General features: G+C 26.3%; 3 protein-coding genes and 1 long non-coding RNA gene across 6 annotated transcripts; 2 read left to right on the top strand and 2 right to left on the bottom strand.

Annotated features, from left to right (window-relative positions):
• Positions 1 to 1,118: 1,118 nt before the first annotated feature.
• LOC114127949 (glutamyl aminopeptidase-like) lies at positions 1,119 to 15,748 on the top strand. 3 transcript variants are annotated; one of them, XM_050202068.1, is made up of 16 exons: positions 1,119 to 1,273; positions 3,590 to 3,781; positions 11,272 to 11,799; positions 11,857 to 12,118; positions 12,198 to 12,368; positions 12,448 to 12,545; positions 12,613 to 12,747; positions 12,807 to 12,968; positions 13,056 to 13,278; positions 13,339 to 13,463; positions 13,533 to 13,736; positions 14,541 to 14,760; positions 14,840 to 14,969; positions 15,028 to 15,141; positions 15,215 to 15,323; positions 15,448 to 15,748. In XM_050202068.1, exons 2-16 carry the CDS (start codon positions 3,614 to 3,616, stop codon positions 15,589 to 15,591), a joined length of 2,793 nt encoding a protein of 930 aa, XP_050058025.1. In that variant the 5' UTR covers positions 1,119 to 1,273; positions 3,590 to 3,613; the 3' UTR covers positions 15,592 to 15,748. The 3 variants fall into 3 exon arrangements, with proteins under 3 accessions (XP_050058025.1, XP_027848131.2, XP_050058037.1); XM_027992330.2 differs by lacking the exon at positions 1,119 to 1,273 and having other exon boundaries at positions 3,577 to 3,781; XM_050202080.1 differs by lacking the exons at positions 1,119 to 1,273; positions 3,590 to 3,781 and adding an exon at positions 10,821 to 11,075.
• A 643-nt stretch (positions 15,749 to 16,391) lies between these two features.
• LOC114127959 (phosphatidylinositol N-acetylglucosaminyltransferase subunit P) lies at positions 16,392 to 16,971 on the bottom strand. Its single transcript, XM_050210355.1, has 2 exons — positions 16,603 to 16,971; positions 16,392 to 16,436 (listed from the first exon to the last, which is right to left on the bottom strand). The coding sequence occupies exons 1-2, from the start codon at positions 16,969 to 16,971 to the stop codon at positions 16,392 to 16,394; spliced, it is 414 nt and encodes a 137-aa protein (XP_050066312.1).
• Positions 16,936 to 19,135, bottom strand: LOC114127947 (complex I assembly factor ACAD9, mitochondrial-like). Its single transcript, XM_027992325.2, has 2 exons — positions 17,162 to 19,135; positions 16,936 to 17,090 (listed from the first exon to the last, which is right to left on the bottom strand). Exon 1 carries the CDS (start codon positions 19,073 to 19,075, stop codon positions 17,411 to 17,413), a length of 1,665 nt encoding a protein of 554 aa, XP_027848126.2. The 5' UTR covers positions 19,076 to 19,135; the 3' UTR covers positions 16,936 to 17,090; positions 17,162 to 17,410.
• Positions 19,136 to 20,871: 1,736 nt separating this feature from the next.
• Positions 20,872 to 23,777, top strand: LOC126548886 (uncharacterized). Its single transcript, XR_007603028.1, has 3 exons — positions 20,872 to 21,732; positions 22,886 to 23,101; positions 23,268 to 23,777. It is a non-coding gene; the product is annotated as an uncharacterized LOC126548886 (long non-coding RNA).
• Positions 23,778 to 24,841: the final 1,064 nt, after the last annotated feature.

Genomic DNA, 24,841 nt, shown 5'->3' with positions numbered 1-24,841 from the left:
TCTTTTCTTTTTTTTTTTGCAATAAATAGCATCAATCGAAAAGTTATTAATATAAAGCTGTAATTTTTAATGGACAACGAAGTGCACGGAATAAGCTAATAAGTTAATATTAAATACTTTAAATTTTAAATCATATAGCTCAGCCCCATATTTCTCTAAATCTATTATAACTATGGACCTTAGTACATAAAGTTATGAAAGACTCAATAAATTTACTCTTTTTAAATACATCAACATTTCCAAACAATTATCAACTTAATAATTTATAGAAAAAAAGGTTAGATCACAATTCAAATAGAAATTTTGTCACATGTCAAATGGTATGAAAATTAAAATATGAATAAATACATACCTATTATTTAAGCCACTCAATGGAAAATAGGGAGTGTACGCTACACTCCCTGCACACGCTGTGCACTGTATACAATATACATGCTTATTGAATTATCCTCTTATACTTTATCAACTATAACAAAATAGTTATTATTTTTGAAAATTTACAAATATTAAATAACTTTTATTCATGAGTCATGCAAGAAATAATTTTATCAATTTTATTATTGTTAAATAAAGTATAAATTGTATTGTATTCCTTCGTCAATATGGATATTCTATATCTAAAATAAAAATGATTCAATTTTCGTTGTATCGTAATAATAAAGTAATAACGATTTTATTGATTTAATTTTATAAATTGACTATATTGTCAAACATATTATAATAATATATTAGTATGATAAATTTAAAAAAACCTTATTTATATACTCCAAAATTAATATTGGGAGTGTAGTCCGAAAGGTCCAATAAATCACAACAAGGTAACAACTAACAGCATCGTATTTTATATTTATTTGCATTACGTATGTATATTAGGTGTCTATATTATAATACCTTTTAAATAATCCAAATCATAATATTATATTATTAATTATTACCTACTATGAGGGTTAGTGATAATAATTTTTAAATTATTTAAAAATAATTATCTTGAAATATTATTTTATAATCGTTTGTATACAATATGATTGGAATTTTTAAATTTGACCATGACCAACAAATAAGGTCAAATAATAAATTGATTGAAAATTAGTTTCACTTTCTTGAATTACATCAATAAGTTAACTTATTGAGACTCACTCTCTACGTACGTTCTTAGTAGGTTGCTTGATAACAATTAATCATTTAAAAAACAGACAGTTAAATCATTTTTATTTTATCTTGTGTATTACGTCTGCAACATTACACTCACAACACAGATTCGGAAGTTTACTAAGTACGTTTTTAACCAATAATTTAATTACATTTATAAATAGTTATTTATTTTGCTCAAATATAACAATAAATTAAAGTCTGTCTATAATTTTGATCTGGTTAAATAATTATATTACTAGTTATAAAAAAAAATATTGATAAACTATATATCTATTTTATGAATACACAATTGCTTAGCAGATAGGTATAGGTAGGTATATATAAATTCTTTTTCGAATCTATTATAATTGATGTAGATGGCATTTGTGAATTCTGTTAAACCTAATGTTTTTTAATATGTATATTATTGTACTAAGGAATTATTAAATTATAGGTGTAATTTTTTTTTACTCAAACATAATCTAAAGGTAATAAAAATTGAATTTTGGGTAAGTAAGTACTTGCCATATGGTAATCTTAACAATTATTATTGCTCAGTGATATCGCATCAATTTTTAGTTCATAAATGACATACAATTAAAAATAACATCACGTTGAGACTTCATCAATAAATTAAATTAAATAATATCCTTATAGTAAAATTATGATAAAAAATATTGCAAATTTGCAGATAAATCACTGGCATAAAAATTACCTACATGCTTACCAATTGGCAATTACTGCAGTAATTATCTAACCAGCGATTTAACATTTTCTCTAATAATTAACATATTAGGTATTAACATCAAATTGACAAATTATCGATTTTTTATTTTAACTTATTCACAAATATATGCTAGGTATAGCAACTTGGTTTATTATCTATATATTTATATTTTTTTTTTTTATCGAGTGTATATAACAATTTAAATTTAACTTAATCTTAAATCCGAAAGGTATGTACGAGTATATTATGTCACAATACATAGTGAATTAACATACCTAATTTATTAGGTATAATATACAAATAAACGAAAACATACCTATGACATATTTACCTATTTTGATTTAACCTGCAAAAATTTAAATTGTAAAACCATTAAGCGGTAAAGCACGATTCCATACGATTTTGATCAAACAATAGATTATCAAAAACACCCCAAAAACAACACGATTACGTACGAATGTACGATTGTCTGTGCAATGCTGCCATTTAATATATATTGCCAATTTGTATAAAGTATAAAAAATTTTAAAATTTTAAAAATGTAAAAAAATAATTATAATTTAATACCTTGATATTTGTTACAAATTGTTGACCAATATTTTATACGTCGTTATTTAATATTTTAAGTCAATTCGTTTAAAAAATATAAAAAAAATTGTAAAATAATAATTAGGTATATAATACTTGATAATACTTGATAAATACTTATATACTTATGATATACAACAAAAACTTATCTGATAGGTATATATCATTGTTGTACGTCAAGTATAGAAATGTTATTAAACAGACGACCGGATTTACAGTCCGATTTTTTATATGTATAGAGTTAGATTGTGGTAAATTGACTGCAGTGCCGTTTTTCGCTGGTATCAGTAAGTTCACCCAGTACGCTGGATGCCGGATCCAGCACACTGTACTTGGAGGAACAGGGCGATCGGCCGGCAAAATATAATCGTGTGTTTGGACCCTTACTTATAGTTAAGTATAAGCGAAACGTATGTAAAACGCTCTAATTAAGGCCGGAGCTGTACACGGCGTTTTCCGTCGCGGATTACAACGCGGATTAGCTACTCCGATATAAACTTCCAATTGGACGGAAAGCGACGTGGAATACGCAGCGTACGAAACGCGGCGGAAAACGACGTGTCTGGCCCCGGCCTAAGTCAAATAGACTAATACCATATGAAAATCTGGCAACATTGCATCAAAATCTTGGGTACAAAACGTACGGAATCGTGTGTCTCAAAATGTGCACGATTCCGTACGCTGATAAGGACCGTACGGAATCGTGTTCTTATTACGTCTTATAAGACTATTTACTTAAAGGTGTTACATAGGTCAGTGTTTCCCAATATTTTTGTAATGGTAACCCACAAGATAACTGCTTGTTAGTTGGTGATCCCCCCCCCCCCCACACACACACAAATTTTACTATAGAGGTATCAAATAAAATACAATTTAAGGCTACAATTATTTTTATATATTTATTTATGGATCGCGGCTGGCGACTTATAAGATAAATTTCGTGACCCATAAGTTGGGAAACACTGACATAGTTGGTATATAAGGGTAGGTATGGCAAAAACATGTTTAATGGCATTTATTGGTGGATATAATTACAATAAATATACACAATTTCCTATAACATCTAGTTTAACAGGTTTATTCTTTACATAATATAATATTATATAATCATTTATTTTCATCATTTTAAAAACAATAATATAGATAGCTAATTTTATCGGATCAAACATGATACCAATAATGAAATGGATGTTTCTACTTGTTTTGGCGGCCGTCCCCATTGCAACAATCATAACAATTATGATCAATCAAACAATGGAATTGGAAAGGATTCCAGAAAACGAAAAGCTTACAGACATTACATCAGCTGGTTATTTAATGACCCATTACAATTCGGTAAGTGTATAATATATGAAAAAATACAAACAATAATTAAACATATTATACGAACATGAATACACGATAATTATAATTGTTTAAATCTGTTGATTCGCAACGTTATAAATGGAGCTACTGAAAAAAAGCTAGCCTATTTAATTTATTATATACTGAAAAAAGCTAGCCTTTTTCATTTATTATATTATAGTTTATAATAATATATTTTGGGCAATATGAAGAAGTTTTTTTCAAATTTTTCATAGGTACTGTACAAGTGCTTGTTATCGTATATTATAACTTCACATATCACTATATCCACTGGCCGTCTGACCATATCAAAAGAAATATACAAAATACAAATAATACAAAAATAATATTTATAATATATGATTATAGCTTATTAAAATTATTTTATTTTATATTATTTCTTACTTATAATTATACTTATATTACCTATCAAATTATAATTGATAATTAGTTTCTATCAGTATATGATACTATCTAAATCTAAGTACTCAAACTATATGCCTACCTACCATTTTTGAACATCATAGCTTATAAGTCATTCTTGAATTGTAAAATGTATATAATACACCTTACCTATGATCGCAAAGTTTGAAGAAAAAACAGTAGATAAATGGAAATAAGAGAAGGAGGGGTTATTCAAATTGACGAATCGTTGTTTCAAGGAAAAATAAATTATGATATAGGCGGTCTTTATTGTGAACTGTGACAATAAATAAATTTCTAATTTTATCTCAGAGAAAACTACAGACCTAAAATACAAATTAAAAGAGTGTAACCACTAACAGACTAATTAGCCAATAACTTATATTATGTTAAAAAGTATATTCAAGGCCTTTTATACAGGCGCTGAAGCGCGGATCTAAAAATCACAAATGGGGGGAGGGGCTTGTTATCAAAAAATGATAAATAAAGAATTTGTAATAAATATTTTTTAAAGTAACTTCATTGAAAGACCCTTCAGCCCCCCTCAGATCCACGCCTGCTTATATACTGGATCGTCTGGTTCCATAAGCCCTAGTCATTATTATAGTACAGTTAGACTATGACGTCTTCACACTGATGACATTTTAGAAAGATTTTATTTTGTATTTATTGAATTAGATCTGTATAAAATTCCAATGTTTGAAAAAAAATACAATTAAATATTTAAATCCACCTGATAATTTTGGAACATTTTGAACATTTTTAAATTTATATTAATTATATATGTTTCATTCATGACTAATAGACTACACGGTAGGTATATAAAATGGTGCAACTAAGTATTATAAACTATTAAAGGAATTTGAAATTTCGTAAATAAAAAATCCTTAGGTACCCACAAGATATTATTCAAGCCAAGAGTAAGAAAATAGGCATTAGGCACTATCATATAATTATTACGTAATTAATATCAGAAGTTAATTAATCAAAGTATGGTATTCACTATCAATCATTAAACTCTTCAAAAATATTTGAATATAAAAATACATAACTACTAGTATACCTATATATCACATAATATAGTATATATACACATGTGGGTATTTGATGTTTATCGTTAAATATGTGACAATACTATACATAATATATTGATACCTATATTGTAGGTTTTCCTGTTGTTAAAAATAATGAGGTGGGTAAGATTGTAAGAATACTTAAATCTTCAAAAATTATAAATATTATTATAGGTTATAACTTTATAAGCACTTAATAAATATAGACAAGTTTGTATGATAATAATAAATACATCTATACCTTTCGGCTTTCGTGACGTTTTGAATGACAGCAAAAGAATAATAAATATCTACGCAATTTAACTCAATTTAACATTCTATTCTATTTATTGACGAACTATTAAACCATTCATAAACTTATAATTTTAATAAGTACACCACTTTACTCGTCGTGTGTATTATTTATACGGGTTAGGGGTGACAATATATAACCAATGGTAACAAACTAAAATACAGTGCAAACACTTAAACATCACATTTTTTTCGGTTTATTACATTGAAGATCAAATTGTACGTAGGCACCTAAATCAATTGTAAATAATATTATAATTTATTATAATGTTCAGACTTCAGTTTTTATCAATTGCCGTGTGAATTACCTACATTATACCTTTAACTATATACTATAATATATTAATATGTTATCTACCTATAGGCTATAGGCTATAACTTTATTTACCTAATATTGAATTATAACTTATAAGTCATAAAGATAACGTCACGTGGGATATTTACTCATTGTCAAATTATCATAGCTACTAACTATAAAGTTGATATTTAAACATTTAATACTATATAGTACTTACAATACATTAATTAGGTATATAAGTTTGAAATAAAAATTACCAAATCAATAATATTAGTATTAGAGAAGTTGTAATGGGTATTAGTCACAAATATTTGGAAAGTGCGACGAAAGATCTTAAGTAGGTATAATAAAATCCATAATATATTACAACGATCGAAGACGATATAAGTAACTATATTATAATGGACATTCTGGCTGTGAAAAAATATTTTAATAAGCTAAAAATGTTTTACCGACCTTTTTTGCTAAAAATAATTTGTAGAAAAATTAACAGCTCGAAGTTATAACAAACTTTGGACCCATAATCCGACAGCCAGCTGGTTAGGTGGTTTTTACTGTAGTTGTAATTATGAACATTATAAAATTACTTACAAAAATTTATAATATGTACTATACAGGGTGATTTTTTTATCGTTGAACACTTTGCATACAAAGTGTATACAAAGTGTTCAACGATAAAAAAATCACCTAGTATACATATAACTCGTCCCAGATACCTGATACATAATATTTACATAGTATTAATATGTGCTATATATATATATATATATTTAGTTTAAGATCATAGGCGTGCGCAGGCTTTGACCGCAGGGGGGGAGGCCTTAAAAAGGTCCGAACCAAAGATTCTTGTGTGATGATAACTGATTAATTAATAACTTTATCACATTTATTTCATATTTATACTATTATAGATTAAAACTGGCTTCACTTTTTTCATGTAAAAATGTTCACTATCTAGTATAATATAGATATCTATACATTTATTAAAGAAAAAACCAGCGAACGCAGGGGGGCCGTGACCCACCCGGCCTACCCCGTGCGCACGCCTACGTTTAAGACTTAATATCCTCTAAACGTATACATAATAGGTAATTGTAAATCATAAAGTTTTATTTAATTTCATTGTTCTAGACACAATTAAATTGTAGTACGTACCTATAAGTACTACGAGTAGGTATAAGTACTCATAAACTAGAAATGGAATAATTTAATTATATGATTTAACAATTAACCCATATAATATATGTATAGAACTATACTATATAAGTACCCTATGCCCCTAACCTTATAAATATATTTATTATACTATATTATAATATAGTATAAATCATATATTATGATGTAAGGTACCATCAGTGACATAGGTAATTATTACGTGTGGCAAGAGGATGGGCGAGACCACTTTCGACCAAAAACGTACCCTTCCCCTTTCGGCCGATTCACTTTTCGACCAAATTTAAAAAAGACTGATTTCATTTTCGACCAAAACAACATTTTTTGTAAAATTATGGCAATTATACGAGTATAATTATGTAGTTTTGAAAAATTATTAAGTATAAGTTGCATAAAATATTGTAAAATAAAATGTAGAAAATTATTCAAAATTTAAGACTATCCATATCAACATTATTTTATATTAATATATCACTATATGTATAATATTATATAAAATAATAATTTATAGGTAATTAATTTGTTAAAAGATACAAGCTACTTTTATTGTAAATATTTGTAATGAATAGTACCAAGAGTGTCAAAGACATTTGAATTTGATTTTCAGAACCTTTAAAATTTAAATATATGAAACAATAGTGATAATTTTTATTGTGTGTGTATTATTAATATTGTTTTGTAAATAATTTCGTCAAGAATTGTATTTTTACAAATAATAATTCTCCAGATGCAATTGTAAGATAAATGGAAAACCTAAAATTAAAATTTATACTATTTTTAAAATTTTTTTGTATAATATTATACATATATTGTGGCATATTAATATAAAAATACTGTTAATATTATATTAATATTTTAATATTTTAAAAATGTTCTAAGTATATATTATTTTACAACATTTTATGCAACTTATAAAAAATTATACAACGCAATTATTTTATTTTCTATATGTATTATATACATTTTTGTTTTGGCCGAAAAGGGAAGGGTACGTTTTTGATCGAAATCGACTATGCCCAAGAGGATATTAATATTATAAAATAATAATAATAATATTATAATTTTAATATTAGGATATTTTGTCTCCCTGATATTTTTGTAGGGGGGGGGGGCAAAGGTATCTTTTCACCTAATTAATTTTGGATTATTTTGCTCCCCTTTTATTTTTTATCCAGTTACGCCAATAGGTAACATTCATTATATCATAATTTATAGGTAGGTACCACTTTTCTTCTATACCACTGTATGCTATGATGAAATTCGTCCAATGAAAGTTTTGAATAAACAAAATTAAACTTACTTGTTTACCAATATAACTGTTATACCAACTTAATTAGACTTTAGACAAAAAAACAAAATCTTATACCTAGTATTATAGTAAATACAACAGCTGTCATTATTCATCAGTTGTATTAAGTAAGTTCCATTAGGTATGATTTTATAATACATAAATAAGGAGTAGTCCGTAATTTGTTACTTTGAGGAGTGGTAAACTTCTACAAAGATAGGTAATTTTCTACACTATAGATTTAAGATTGGTAGTTTTTTTTATTTATTTAGCATCGACATCGATGCCATTAGCTTAGCGTATTTACAACAATTACTTTAAATTATAGCTTAAATTATATACATGCACACTTCACACATGGTTTATAATCATTTATCTAATTTTGAGCTTATTCGGTTTTGATATAATACTGAAAATTTGAGTTTCTTATCTCTCATTTATCCGCTATTCGATTAAAATGTATGTCCTGTTGAATGTAAGGATACCGAAACTAGTAATAGTATGTAGGGGGAAGGTTCCTTCATCATGATTATGTATTGGCGAGTTACCAAAACTTGGTCGATTATCTTTCTGTCAATGGAGATTTCTAATTTTTTAAAGATTTTAGATGGAGAATGAAGATAGCAATTTTTGTGTGTGCATTTAAATTTTATTGAAGTTCCTTGGATCAATAACTGTTACTAATTTGCCATATACCTATTTTTAAAAAATGAAGATTACTCTGATAAACTCTGATACTCTTTAGCGTTGTGTAAGATAAAGTTGGTTAAAATAAGAGCCACCGATAATGTGATTATCTCACGTGATTTTTTGTCAGCTCGTTCGTTGCCCAAAATTTGATTATGGCTAGGTAGGATATTGGTAGGAATAAAAATTCCCGACAAAAAAAACCCGACGAAAAACCTTGGAAAAAAATCCCCGACCCTATAGGCTATAGCAGGGGTCTCCAAACTATTCAAGGCCCACAAAAAATATTATCATCTCTTAGCGGGCCAAAAGTTTATACACATACATTATAATACATTAACACATACAATTTTAATTTTTAAATGTTAGATATATCATCTTGTATATTTATTATCCTATAAGGGCCGCGGGCCGGTTAAAATTTGTTCGAGGGCCGTAGTTTGGAGATCCCTGGGCTATAGGATAAAAAATCCCTATACTTCAATATTACTCTCAATCACATGAAAATAATTGAATAAATATTTTTTAACGCTAATAGCAAAATTGTTAATAATTAATAAAAATTAAAAACATACAGGTTTTAACAAAACAAAATATATATAGGTAAGTTATCTGTATCAATATAATCGACTATCGAGTATTCGAAATTAGATAAATTATATCGGCAGATTGTTATTTTTTATTTTTCTATACATTTCAAGCTAAATTATTATCAAACTATAGGTACCTAGATAATGATAATTTTTAAAAACCCTAAACCACAGAATAGATGAAATTTATTGAATAATATATAATATTAAATTATTAAATATTATCTATTATGTGCCTAAACTAGGCATAATCATAACTCCAATATACATTTTTATTTATTATTAGTCTTATATTTAAGATTTATTCATTAAGGTATTATATGTTTTAATGTTTATAACCAATTTAACTAGAAAAATAAAAAAATAATTTAAAAACTATTCTGGCAACATAACTTATATTTTCTATATTTTTTGTTGCTGTGAAAAAATATTATCTTAGCTGTTTACTAAGACCTAAGAGTTAAGACTTAAGAGAAAACATTTTATCATAATACACTATAAAATTAAACTTTTTTATAAATAGTACAAGAACTCCAAAAAATTTTGAAAATGATATAATTTTTTAAAAAATAAATAGTACATTATAAAAAAAAATACACATCTATGGTTTTCTTTTTTAAATAGGTAATCAATGTATAATTATGACAACTCAGACAATTATTGTGTTTACTAAAATATGTTAGGTATTTACTTATTTAGTTTCTCAATTAGCCAATAGGTATTTAATTACTCTAAAATATCATCAAAATTTAATATTAAAAATTGTAAAAGAATTGTATTTTTTCCACGATTTGTGAGAAGTAAGACCAATTATTTAAAAGAGATAATATAAAGGTCGTTCGTGTAAGAGATTAAACTTTCTTTTATTTTGCGATAAAAATAATTCATTCAATCCTATCCGTTATTTTTAATAAAACAACTGAACAATATATAATAATATATTATAGAACATAACATATACATTATAAACTGTAAAGTACCAAAGTTGTTAATTGTTATGATAAACACTAAATTTAGTAGATGATATTTTAATAATATGAAATAAAATGAATAAACAATATTATTAAACCTTGCTTTTCAATTAATATTATTTTGATATGTTATCAAAAGTTTCTAAAGATCAGTTTTTTTGTGATTGTTTAGGTAACGCCCATTTGTGATTTGTCCTAGATATCATATTTGATAATTGATACCATTCTTTTAATCTTTTATTTATTAATCATTTGAATCTGTTTCTGTTCGTTGTTCGAGTTGGTACTTCAGTACTTGTACAACATAACATTTTTTACAGATTTTAATAAATATTCTACTTTCCAGAGTTGAAAAGTGCTACCTATCTAGTGCTTAAAAGTTTAGATTTTAGTGAATTTACTTTGATTTCTGTAGTTTATAGACAATAAGCAATTTACATACCTAACTAGGTACTTTTTATTTTCACTACATGATTCGTAAAACCATGGCAGTAAGTTTTGAATTTACTACCCACATTAATTTTTTTTATACTTTAAATTATAACTTTTACAATTATATAATATTACCATACCTATATTTAGTGTATATAAATAATATATAATAACAAAGTATAATTTATGGCTTATTGCTGTAATTCTGTAATATTATTTTATTATACTTAAGTATTTTATTCGTTTATTGTTTAGACTATTATGGCAGCTAAACCATGGGAATCTACACATCGCTTATCACAGTATATTCGTCCTCAACAGTACTTTATTAATTTGTTCCCAAATCTTGAACAAGGTTCATTTGTTGGTTCCGTTGATATTTCAATAGTATTGGACACTCCTCAAAGTTATATTAAGCTACATTCAAAAGGATTAAATATCAAGGAAACCAAACTAAATTCCAGTTCTGTAACAGCGTTTTCATATCCAGAACATGAATTCTTGGTTATAGTACCTAATGAAGAACTAAATGCTGGGGAATATAAATTACATTTATCATTTGAAGGTAGTTTATTAAACAAAATAGTTGGATTTTATCGAAGCGTTTATACAGATTCAAAAAGCCATGAACAACATTATATTGCTACTTCAAAGTTTGAACCAACCTATGCCCGTTTAGCATTTCCATGTTTTGATGAGCCTCAGCTTAAATCAAAATTTAAAATAAGTTTGACTAGACCATCTGGAAACAACTACATAGCATTATCCAATATGAACCAAGAGGTCAATATAACAATTAATTATGTCAAATTTTGAATAGTAATAATAATAATTTTTTAGTCTGAAGAGCTCAATGTACCTTCAAATGGATTAACTACTGTTCATTTTGCAAACACTGTGCCAATGTCTACATATTTAGCTTGTTTCATAGTGTGTGATTTTCAATCACTTGAATCTGTTAAAGCAGATCAAGGATTTCCGTTAACAGTTTATGCCAGAAATGGTCAGTCTGAAAATATGAAGTATGCTCAACAAGTAGGTCTCAAGGCAATTAACTTTTATGTTAATTATTTTGGAATTCAATACCCACTACCAAAATTAGGTATGTGTTAATATAATATTTGCAGTATTCAATTTTATATTATATTGCTCATATAATGATAATTTATTTAACTGTTTAGATTTGATAGCAATACCAGATTTTGTATCTGGTGCCATGGAGCATTGGGGACTTATAACTTTTCGCGAAACTAGTGTTTTATTTAAAGAAGGTGTAAGTTCTAGTACAAACCAAGAGCGAGTAGCTTTAACTGTTGCTCATGAATTAGCTCATATGTGGTTTGGAAATCTTGGTTTGTAAATACATAATATATTTCCAATAAAAAAAGTAAATCCAAATTGTGACTAATTATACCGAAATACATTTTATAGCTACTATGAAGTGGTGGAATGACTTATGGCTTAATGAAGGATTTGCTTCCTATATGGAATTTAAAGCTTTAGAAGTTGTCCATCCAGATTGGGATGTTGTATGTATTTAATATATTAATTTTTTTAAAGCTATTATTCTTTGTTATTATTAATTTTTTCTATTAGGACACATTGTTTTTAATTCATAGTCTTCAATCCGTACAATATCTAGATAATAAACTTAGTTCTCATGCTATAGTGCAAGATGTTTCTCATCCAGATCAAATAACAGAAATTTTTGATGTTATATCATACAATAAAGTAAGTTTATTAAGTTTCAGTGTATCATATTTTTTCTGTAATATTGTTTAATTTCTTAGGGTTCTTCTGTAATACGAATGTTAGAAGGAATGTTAGGTGAAGAAGTATTCAGAATTGGTGTAAGTGCTTATTTAAAACGTTTTGCATTTAACAATGCAGAAACTGATGATTTATGGGCAGAATTACAAATAGCGACTCAAAATACAGTTGATGTTAAAAAGGTAAAAAATTATTACTTATTATTTTATATAGATTTATAATTTTTAACTTATAAATCTAGTTATAATTATTTTACATAAATTAAATAGCTTATGGATACATGGACGCGACAAGCAGGGTTTCCAGTAGTATCGGCAATAAGAAATGGAACTAAACTTAACTTAAAGCAGCAAAGATTTTTATCCAATCCAAGTGTTGATTCTTCAGCCAACCCATCTCCATATAATTACAAATGGGAAATACCTATCACTTATATCACTTCAAACAATAATACTGTGTATAAGTTTTGGTTGACCAAAGACGTGGATTCGAGTAAGTATTCAAGTTTGTTGAATGATTAAATTGATATTAATTTAAATGTTTATTTATAAGTTACGATAGATATACCTGATGTTGAATGGATAAAACTAAATCATAGACAAGTTGGATATTACATTATTAACTATTCAGAAAATGATTGGAATTTACTTAACAAATTATTAGAAAAAAATGTTGATGTAAGTGTTTGAATTAAAATATTTTTAATCATTAAATTATTATAAAAAAAAAAAAATGTACATTTAAAGGCATTAAGTGCAGCTGACCGTTCAAATCTTATTCACGATGCCTTTAGTTTAGCAAATGCTAATTACTTACCATATGGCATAGCGTTAAACATGACCAAATATTTATCTTTGGAACATCATTATGTTCCTTGGGATGTAGCTGCTACTAACTTAGATGCATTAAGGAATAATTTATATCAGCGCCCGGCATACCAAAATCTTGAAGTAAGAGTATTGAAAAACTAATATTTTCAATAATATTGTGGTATTATCCATTTATACATTATACAACAATATAAATAGGTTATGTTAAGCTAAATATTCATGAAATTTATTACACAGCTACAAAATACATAATCTTAATTTGGTTATCTATAATAGGTAAATATATTTTCTGCTAAAAGCATAATTTTTGCAGTATATTATCCAATAATGTTGCAATTCTGTACATTTCAGTGCTGATACCAAATCAAAATTAGTAATTAATACAATCAATATAATAAACTTAAAAATATTTTATGCCAAAAACATTGTTTTTATACATTTACCTAATAAAATGAAATTATGTTTTAACAATGGTAAAATGTGGGAATTAAACATTGAACATTTTTTCATATTGATATCATTTCTTAAAACCTTTAAAATTTAATAAAAAAAAAGGCCTACTAAAGCATTTTTTATAATAGTTAAACAATTTTAAAATCACACTTTCATAATTTGTTGATATATATTTATAATCTTGATAATGTAAGATTCACTTAAATTTAAAATTATTTTTTATTTACAAATTCTTAAGATAATAGCAATGCATTAGTATAGAAATTGTTATTTTTAATTTTTTTATAAACAATTACATTATTCAAACTTATAATTTTAAGTTATTTAACATCAAATAGAAATAAAAATTTTTTTGACGCATCATCAATCATATTTTAATATTTAATTATTGTATCTTAAGAAAATAATCGATTTCATGAATTTAGCAATTTCACTAATTTGGCTCAAAATTTTATTTATTGTTTATTTAAGAAATATGTACAAAATTTATTGGGAAATCTAAAAGAAAATTTTTGGAATGATTCAAACAATAGAAACTTTTTGCAACGTAGACTTCGAGGTGTTATTCTTAATATGGGATGTTTATATGGTTTACCAAATTATCAAACAACAGTATATGAGTTATTCAAACGGTTTTTGGTTGATAAAATCCAACCAAATCCAGATATTAGATATACAGTTTATTACTATGGTTAGTATAATTTTAAAATTGTAATTAAAATAAATAATTCATTAACTATATTTCAAATATTAATAACTTATTTATTCAGGAATGTCTCAGGGTAATGCTAGTGAATGGGATAAGTTATGGGAATTATTCTTAAGTGAACAAGAACCTCAAGAAAAAATCAAACTTATGGTAGCATTGACTGCTATAAAAGAAACAGAAATATTAACTAGGTAAATTACTCATTTAATTGAATTTGTATGGAATAAAAGATATTTTATTATTTTCTAGACTTTTGCAATATGCAAAAAATGAGAGCTACGTTCGTTCCCAAGATTATTTCATAATCATATCACAGATAAGCCGTAATCCTGTTGGAACTCAACTGGTATGGGACTTTTTAAGGTATACATTACATATATATTTTATAAAATTAAATTTAGAATATTATCTTATATTATAAACTTGTGTTATTTAGGGATGAATGGCAGTACTTGGTTGATCGTTTTTCTCTAAATGATCGGGCATTTGGAAGACTCATTCCTTCAGTTTGTTCTAATTTCAATACAAATGAACGCCTTGAAGAAGTAAATGTTATTTGTTTTAAATCAGAATTCAACTCTTAAATAATGTAGTTTTATTAAACTACCATTTAAGGGTTTTTATTTTTTAACATAATTAATATTTACACATGAATGTATTTTTTTAAAGATGAAAGTATTTTTTGATAAATATCCAGAAGCTGGAGCTGGAAAAGCCGGACGAAAAACTGCACTAGAAGTTGTATCTAACAATATTAAATGGTTAGAAAATCACGAAGCTGCTATTAGTAATTGGTTAATTAATTCCATCTAATTTTTAAAAATTGATCGATTTGATTGTCAATACTTAAAATATCAACATTCAATTTTACAGGGTCTTATTTTTATTATTATATGTTTACCCTTTATATTGTTTCCATGGCTAAATAACTAAAATAAAAGGTTGATAAGCCATGATTGTTCCTATTTTATTTCATTGTTTATAATTCAAGAAAACAATTCTTTATAAAAATTTTAACTTGAAAGTTACAAGGTTATGTTGCTGTTATCAAAAGCTAATTTACTTACTTTTTTGTGTGAAATAATTATAAGCATTTTGTGTATTTAAACTAGTATAATATTTATTTTTTTGATAAAAACCTTCTAATATATTTATTTTTAATATGTTAAAAATATGTTCAATAATAAAATCAAATAACAGATAAATGCTTAGAATTAAAAAAATAAATAAGTAATTTTGAGTCATGGGTAGTAGAAAAATTTCTCTCACAAATTTGTGGACATAGTATTCTATTTATTTATCAGTGGCGTACTTGCTTTTTTTTTTTTAATAAATTATATTTAATACAAGAATTAAATGTAATATTAGTGACTGAAACAAGAGTTAAAATAAATTGTATGTCACCATTTACAAAACGTAACATTTTTATATTGCAATATCATGTTATTTTTTTAAATTAAGCTCAATAGGCAGTGGTTGAAGTGGGGGGGGGATATGAAGGGATGGAATCCCACCACTATTATAATCTACATTTGTCATCCCTCCACTTATAGGTATAGGTATAATATAGGCGTGATATAAACAATAGTATAAAAGTTGAAGCATCCCTCCACTTATTTTGAGCCACTTTCGATCACTGTCAATAGGGTAACACTAGACTTTAATCCTTACCAAAATAATTTGACACATATTTATAGATACATTTTATATTTTTATTAGAACAATCCAAAAATGTTATGCCTTATCATTAATATAAATTTCAATAGTAAAAATAATAATAACTTAATTTTTATTTTTAGAATCTAAATATAATGTTTTACAAACTTCTGAAAGATCAAGGTCCGAAACTGTTGGTATACCTCCAGGACGGACTTCATTAATTGTTTCTCGAGCAAATGAGTCTGTTAATATACGTGGATCATTCATAGGTGGAACAAGCAGCATATTAATAGCTGGATATAAAAGAGTAATGACCACAATGACAAAACATACCCATACAGGTATAGTTATTGCCCAGTACTTTTGTGGTAGGTATGTTAGACCAATATATTCCAACCAATGACTTGGTATAAATGCCCATGCTAAGTATACAACAAATGCAGTCTTAGAAGCTAAGTATAAGGCGAAACCATAATTGGCTCGACTTTCGGTTGGTGATGGAGTATTTTGACGAGGAGTTTCAGAAGTGATCATAATCAGCTGATGAAGATTTAAGATCAAATTTTTGTATTACTTCAGATAAAATTTTAAGTATATCTAATAAACCATTAGAACTTGCACGTAAGGAACTAAGTTCTGCAGATTCAAGTTTTCTGAAAAAAAAAAGAAAATGTTTTCACTACCTATAAGTTTATAATGTAAGGAGTATAAACTATATACTTACACATTTAAAAATTTATCAGCGGTATCACAAATTCTTTTAACAGAACTATTTGGCTCTTTTTCTACTCTAATAGCATGATAGATAGCTCTAGCTCGATGGGGAGTTCCAGCATCAAATTTAAGAGTTCTGAGGTATTATTATTTAGGAAAAATTTATTTTTAAAAGATGATTAGATAGTAACATTTACATATAATACAGCCAGTTAAATTTCATACAAACATAACTATATTGGATTTTATGACAATTTAATCAAAAAATATTTCTTTTCAAAGGATGTTCAAAGAAATAATTTTTTTCAACAAAACAATTTTGGCCAATAACTTTATAATGTGGATCCACAACATTGTGTGGAGCATCTAGTATTTCGTCTACACTTTGACTGCACTTTTCACGGATGCTGTTGCAAAATACATTGGCGAAAATTAGTTCTGTAGGATATGGTTGTGTATTTGAATTATAAAGTTTTTGTGATACTCTATGTAACACAGCTGCTAAAGCAAACAAATCCATAGCAACACTGTTAGCTCTTTCGAGTATCATTTGATAATAGCAAGTGTCTGGGCCAAGATTGATAAACATGTTCTGAATACCAAATTGCAATCTACTTAAGCAATACTCTAGGTCCAATGCTTGTTTCTGAAGTGATGGATGCAAGTGCTTCTCAATGTAATGATTCAATTTTGGTTTATTTTTCAACGAACGTTGGATTTTCATAATATGACTTAATGTATACTTTGGAAACATAAGTGGATTTCTTAGTTGTTTTACATCTTCTGCCATAAACTGCCCAGCATACTGAATACCAAGTAGTGCACCAACAACTGGTAATAAATTTGATCTACCTTCAAATAATAACGAATTTTCAATATATTTAAATGACTTCTTGGATAGACCTAAGTCATTCAACAAATTTAAGCAACTACGTGTAGTTTCACTCACAAACAAACGAGCAAGAATCAGCTCATAGTCACTTTTAGGGTCGTAAGTATCTAATATTTGACTAGTAAATTCCAAAACACAGTCCATAGTGTACAAATGGCTATTAAGCTTTCCTAGTTTAATCAAACTAGACCGATCGTGGGTATGGAAATGTTTAGAAGTTCTTTGAACAATATTTTTTACTTCACCTAATGTAGCAGAAGAAGACTCCAAAAAATCACTATTGAACAACATTGTATAACAGTTTAGGCCTTCATTTTCTGATCCTAATATACAATCAGCTTCAACATTATTGAATGTCACATTATAGTGATTTCCTTCAGCAGTAATTTTAATACCACTATTTTGTGACTTCTTAACCAAAAAGGTAGTGAAAAAATTGTGTTCACTCTCTGGACGATTGCATTCATCCATGGTTTTAGCGAGTACCAGAAACATATTGGCTCGTTCTCCATTCATAACCCATTGTTTTGAGCCATTTATTATCCATTTTCCATTTTTTTGAGTGGCTTTAGTTTCATTGTTTTGAATATCATATCCATGTTTGTTTTCATAAATACAAAATGATGCTACGCACTCACCAGAAGCTAGTTGTGGTAAAATTTTTCTTTTTTGTTCATCAGTTCCGGTCATATTAATGCACTTCACAACACTACCATGAGCAATGTTTTCTCTTAAGTCAGCGAAATTAATTCGCTTATAAGCTTCCGAAACTGAAGCTGAAGACAGTTCTAAACCTCCAAATTCTTTAGATACACAGATGCCGAATAATTTATTCAACTTTGGTAAACTGACTTCTTTGGTATTTTTGGTAAATGCTGCATGTACAAAATTTCCTACGTATAAACTTTTTGCAAAAGAAGGATTTTTTTTATCAACGGCTTCCCCATAATTATGGGGCTGGTTAGAAACCGCAGCGGCGGCTTGCGAGTAATTGCGATACAGAGAAATAATCTTAAATCTATACAACGACATGATAAATATAGGTACTTATTATATAATTATAATTTAAAGCAACTTATACTACTGAATTAAGGATACACGGTGTGTAGTTTTGCTTCGACTGGTTCAACCGGAGTTCCTGAAGACATCTCAAATCAGGCACAATTGTAAATAATCTGAAATTCAGAATTCTAAATACTAAAATCATATCATTTTTTATTTCGGTTTTGTTAGGTTAGAAGCATGTTCAACTTACTGGCAACAAGAACATTCTTGCAGAACATTTTTTATAACATTCCACGATGTAGAGAAGATAAGGTGATACCACTTCCCTATCTCACAATGTAAAAAAATGGATGCCAAATTGTACGGCAAACCAGGAGTTCGGAAATCTCTCAACAGAGTACGCCACTATTCGCCCGGAGGCCTATTTTATTTTAAGTTGTTATACGAAAATATATTATTAGGTATTTAAAAACATATTTAAATGTAAATATTATGTTTATAATATGAATATAAAATAGGTGGAATATAGTTTTATTTTAAAGGTATGAAACAAGCTAATATGCTATTACGTTAAATAGGTATAAATACTGTTATTGAACATTAATTTAAATAAAATAAATACAATTTTCTAATATTAGTTTATTTATTTGTAAATACTAGTAATAAAATTAGTTACAAAGTAATTGAATGATCATGATTCATGGTTTAGATAAGATAACTTACTATAACATTGAAGATTTTAAACAACATTAAAATTTGAAACCTTGTTTCTATATTCAGTTGTTAAAATAAAAATAATTTAACAATGCCGAAAAAATGTTATGTACCTGGGTGTAAAACAGGTTATGCTAGTGAGTCAAAAAAATTAAAATTGAGTAATGAAAAAACCTCAACATTATTTAGTTCACCAAAGGTATTTAAATTTTATTTATTTTTCAAGTTGATAATTTATTAGTCCTTCTAAATATGTGTGTGTGGCTGTGTTATTACTTATATAGATTTTTATAAATTGAATTCATAGAGATTTCCATTTTAAATAGGTATACAATAATATTAATATACCAAAAAATTATACTTATTATTGTGTTGATAAAATCATTTAATATAAATTATAAATCATAGGATTGTCATAGGATGATAAAACTCGAGAAGTTTGGAATAACAGTATTCTTTTAGATAATAGAAAATTAACACAAAAAGACCTCGTAGTTCTCTATATGTTGACCCTGACAGTATTATTAAATATGATGAGTTTATAATAAGTGAAGGTGTAATAAAAAAATTAGAAAGAACTACTCCAATTTTAAAATCTGAGGCAGTTTCAACAATTGTTCCGGGTCTTCCAAAATATTTGACCAAAACTATTGCAAAACGTCTAGCACCAAAATTACAACCACAAAATTCTGGGAAAATGAAAAAATAAATGAATTAAATATATTTAATAATGATACTCCTGAGGATTTACTAGTTTTATAATTTAATTAGTTTATAATTTTTAAAAAAATCTAGCCAAGGAATCAAAATTATAATATAATATATAATAATGATGTACCTGACCAATAAAAAAGAATATTTTTAATTTTATAATACTACATTTTACTTACACTTTATAGTTTTATTTTTAGATAACTATTTATACTTATTTAATAATTGTTAGTTTTTCATTATTTTATTAATTATACAAGGAACATGTAAAAAAATGTTTATTTATTAGTTAATAAGTTATTGATATATTTTAATATTACTAATTTAATGTATCATGACTCCTGACTGACTTATTAATAAATATAAATATTAATGAAATGTAAATAGTAGGTAGGATATAGGTAAGAATAATAGGAATAGATATTCCTATTCCATTATTTTAATTATTGAAAATAGTTCTTACTCAATAAACATATTGAAATATGAATTATAAAACAATTATTAGTCAGTGAGTCAGGTTCAACACTTGATAAATTTTAACTTCAAAATCTTACGTTATTTTATAAAGAAAATCCTAAATCCTACATAAACCTCATGATTTTATATGTAACAAAAAGGAAAAACAGGCCTCCGGGCGAATGGTGGCGCTTCCTATCGCGCTCCCGCGGTACTATCAAACTGCCGTCCAAATTGGCATCCGGAATGTTTACGAGTGGTATCACCTTATCTTCTCTACATCGTGTAACATTCATTGATTGTGGTCAGGTTTATAGATAATGTTATCTAGAATATCGTTATATTATCACAGAATAATATTATTCTGTGATATTATGTTATGTTATTATCATAGATAGGGTTGCCAGATTTTAAAATTACCAAACCAGGACATTATTAAATTACCTTTTTATTTTTTTTTAGTATAATTATATGGAAATAATACCCGTTATTTTATTTAAAATTAAAATTAATAAACAAATACAATTTTTTTTTATATAAACTATATTTAATATTTATTTCATTTACATTTATTAGGTAGTTATAAGCTTATTTTGATATTATTTTGTTTAATGGATTTTTAAATTTTTTTTTAATACAACTATATTATTCTTAATTTTTTAATAAAATTCATTACAATTTAGACCAAAATTGTTTCGTTCTTAAATAATACAATATTTAAATTATTTTCGCTCAGCTTCCATTAATCGGGACAAAATAAATGACCGGCCGGGACACCGGGACATGATGTTATAAAACAAACGGTAAGCCTAATCATAGACCTTATATCTATCTATTAATAGTAATAATAATATTACGGCCCTTTTTGGTCCAATAAAATAAAATATATGTAATTGGCACAACCAATAATAATAATATAGACAATAATAATTACTAGTTCAATTATATAACATGTTTGTATTAATGTATTATAATATATTATATATTTATATAAAAGCATATACATGTGTTTTTATATAATATGTACCTACTAATTTAAGTGACTTAACAACCGACGAAGTGCTTCAAGATATTGTGCACAATTTAAAATTTTATAATTGGTAAATTATGTGTTTAAAAAATTATTATAAGTTACTCTATATGTATTATAATTTATATTATTATTATTATGCTTATATAGTTATATATAGGATGTGTCGTGTCTTAAGTCGTTGTACCTACGCGGGATTTTTAACGATTATCGATCGATGACATGGAATTTAAAAAAAAAGGAAAAATAAGTGTTTCTTTATTTTAAACGGCCAATTGCTTTATATCAATTTTAAAATTTTTAATCAAGCAATTTTATCAACATCAAAATCAACTTTTTTTTCAAATGGTAACAACCATATTTTTTAATGGATTCTTACAGCTTTTCGGAAAAAAATTTTAGTGTGAAAATCATACATTTTGGTTCACTGGTTTATTTACTACGTTGACACTAAACGTTAATAAATTGATTTAAATGAATTGTATTTCTAGAGCTAAATAATTTTTTTAACCATCTTTTAATGCAATTTTACACTTTTTTATAAACTTAAATTGAAAATCTTATCAGACACGGAAAAAAATGTTAGGAATAATTGCCTACAAAACCGTTGAAGGAGTTTAAACATACAATTATAAAATAGGTAGATATACTTATTAATTATTATTATTGTATGATCATAATTCATAATAAATCGATTAATTTAGATTTTTCTCCGTAGTAATTTTGTTTATTTAAAATATTTTAAATTTGGATACTTAATAAGGTAGATAGCTATGTAGATAGTGATTAGATTATCACAGTATTCAATTATTATAATAACATTGGAAATCTTTAATTAACATAGGTTATTCATGCAAAAAATCCGTGTACCATGTTTTTTCAAAAATTGAATTATTTTAAATTTTCAAAAATCTGTTGGCCTGTAGATCTTGTCAAAAAACTATTTGCAAGAAATTTGTGTACTTAGTATTTAAGCGAGAAACCAAGGAAAAATTGGAGGACGTGGTAAAATTGTTGAAATAGACGAAAGCTTATTTTCCAAGCGCAAAAATAATGCAGGCAGAATGGCACAGCGCGTCGTCATCTAAAATCATACTTGGCGGAATTCATGTGGAGACAAAACATAAAAGAAAATCAAGGAAGTAAATTTACAAAAATTTTAAAAACAATAAAAACTCAATTTCCACCATTACACTAATATTATTTCATTTTTTTTTTATACATAAATATAATATATAATTTGTATACCTATATGTGGTCATAATTTTTAATTATTTATTTTTTTTTTTTTGTATTTATAATTTATAGTCTGGCTGTAGCACCTCTGGCGTGTGCCGTGAAAAATATATTACAAATGATTTCAATATTTTCATTTAAATACAATTCAAATGTGGCCATCTCCACATTACCTACAGATTAAAAAAAAAATTAATTAAGATCGCCTCCACATGTACGACGTTCTCTTAATAAAAATAAGGTAGTCTTAGATATCAGGATTGTGATGTTTTACAAAAAAATAGCGGTAGTTGCGATAACAGAGGTAGTCTCGTATAACAGGAAAGTACCCTTCCTTATATATAAACATGCAGAAGCATATGATTGTTACATGTTAATCATACATTCATACCGTTATAATATGTTCCAGGATATGGCATTAGATAAAAAATATTTATGCAAGACAAATATTTGAAAAAAAGTAGGCATTTAAAATCTAAAAATCCAGGTGTAAAAATACTGTTTCTTTATACTATTAAAATGTTAATATAAATAAAAAGAAAAAACAGAAATTAATTTATTTTAAATGATTAATAACTTAATAGCATGCATATTAATTTAAAAAAAAATCTTTATACATTTCTCGAAATAATATTATCGATTCTATTTCAAAACTATGTTATTAAAATATATTTTACTGTTTTATGAAAGTATATCTGCGAATAAACTAAATATAGTTAAATGAGTAAAAAAACCTCCAATGATAAATGACAAATTTTTAACTATTTTTAAACTATGTTTAAAATAAAAATATTATATTAGGTATACTAAAATATCTATAAAATTATTTATATAGAACTCATTAAAAAATCGCAGGTGTTGCGTCCTCTAAACTATATTAAAATTATATTTAATTACCTTTGAAGAAATCTCTACTAATAAACTTCGTGTAGGCGTAATAATTATTGCCGTGATGGCATTTTCTTTAATTTTATTGATAGTTTTTTCTTACTTCGATTTTTGTCTTATTTTGTACATGGTTATTGGTGATGTTCCTTGTATTTTATGACGCTATCTATTTAATAAATAATCAATTAGAATACCAATACTAAGAAATTAAAATTTTACCTTGTATTGTATGAGCATGGCCAGTACAATTTTTAAACCTGTTACATCTCCAAATAATTTTATCTCCAATAGTTCTTTTTCATTTATGAATAAAACCATCATGAATTTTAAACCATGCCCTCGTTGACTTTTCATAAATTGTGAAGACATAATTTTTATAATTTGTAAAATATAATTGTAAAGGTAGTAAAATACTTACCTAATCGCATTAAGATAAATAAGATAATGAAATTAATGAACACCTTAATACCCTTTATTATAATACAAAATTCCAAGTATAACCTTCACAAAATTATAATTTCAAATGGCAGGGGACTGCATCAATAACAAATATGTACCACCAATATTATATTCTTGTTGACCATTATATTTTTAATTTTGTTATGTTTTGACTTGTGGCAGCTGATGGTTTATTGTCTTTTTACTTTTTAGTAGTATGAGATGTGTAGATAATTTACTTATATAGACATTTGAGCAAATATCTCAGCGATTATGAATGAAAATAAATCATTATTTACAATTCCATCGTATTTTGCTGT

This window comes from Aphis gossypii, chromosome 1 (genome assembly GCF_020184175.1).
Source record: "Aphis gossypii isolate Hap1 chromosome 1, ASM2018417v2, whole genome shotgun sequence".
NCBI lineage: Eukaryota > Metazoa > Arthropoda > Insecta > Hemiptera > Aphididae > Aphis > Aphis gossypii.
The sequence above is the reverse complement of the archived record's forward strand: the minus strand, read 5'-3'. Positions and strand labels throughout refer to the sequence as shown.

What these genes read in the sequence shown, in the direction of transcription:
- LOC114127949 (XM_050202068.1), top strand. Translation starts at nt 3,614, where the DNA reads ATGATACCAATAATGAAATGGATGTTTCTACTTGTTTTGGCGGCCGTC. An exon ending in TATCCAATATGAACCAAGAG is followed by an intron (nt 11,800 to 11,856) that starts GTCAATATAACA and finishes ATAATTTTTTAG; the next exon opens with TCTGAAGAGCTCAATGTACC. An exon ending in TATTAGAAAAAAATGTTGAT is followed by an intron (nt 13,464 to 13,532) that starts GTAAGTGTTTGA and finishes GTACATTTAAAG; the next exon opens with GCATTAAGTGCAGCTGACCG.
- LOC114127959 (XM_050210355.1), bottom strand. Translation starts at nt 16,971, where the DNA reads ATGATCACTTCTGAAACTCCTCGTCAAAATACTCCATCACCAACCGAA. An exon ending in CGGACCTTGATCTTTCAGAA is followed by an intron (nt 16,437 to 16,602) that starts GTTTGTAAAACA and finishes TAAGGATTAAAG; the next exon opens with TCTAGTGTTACCCTATTGAC.
- LOC114127947 (XM_027992325.2), bottom strand. Translation starts at nt 19,075, where the DNA reads ATGTCGTTGTATAGATTTAAGATTATTTCTCTGTATCGCAATTACTCG.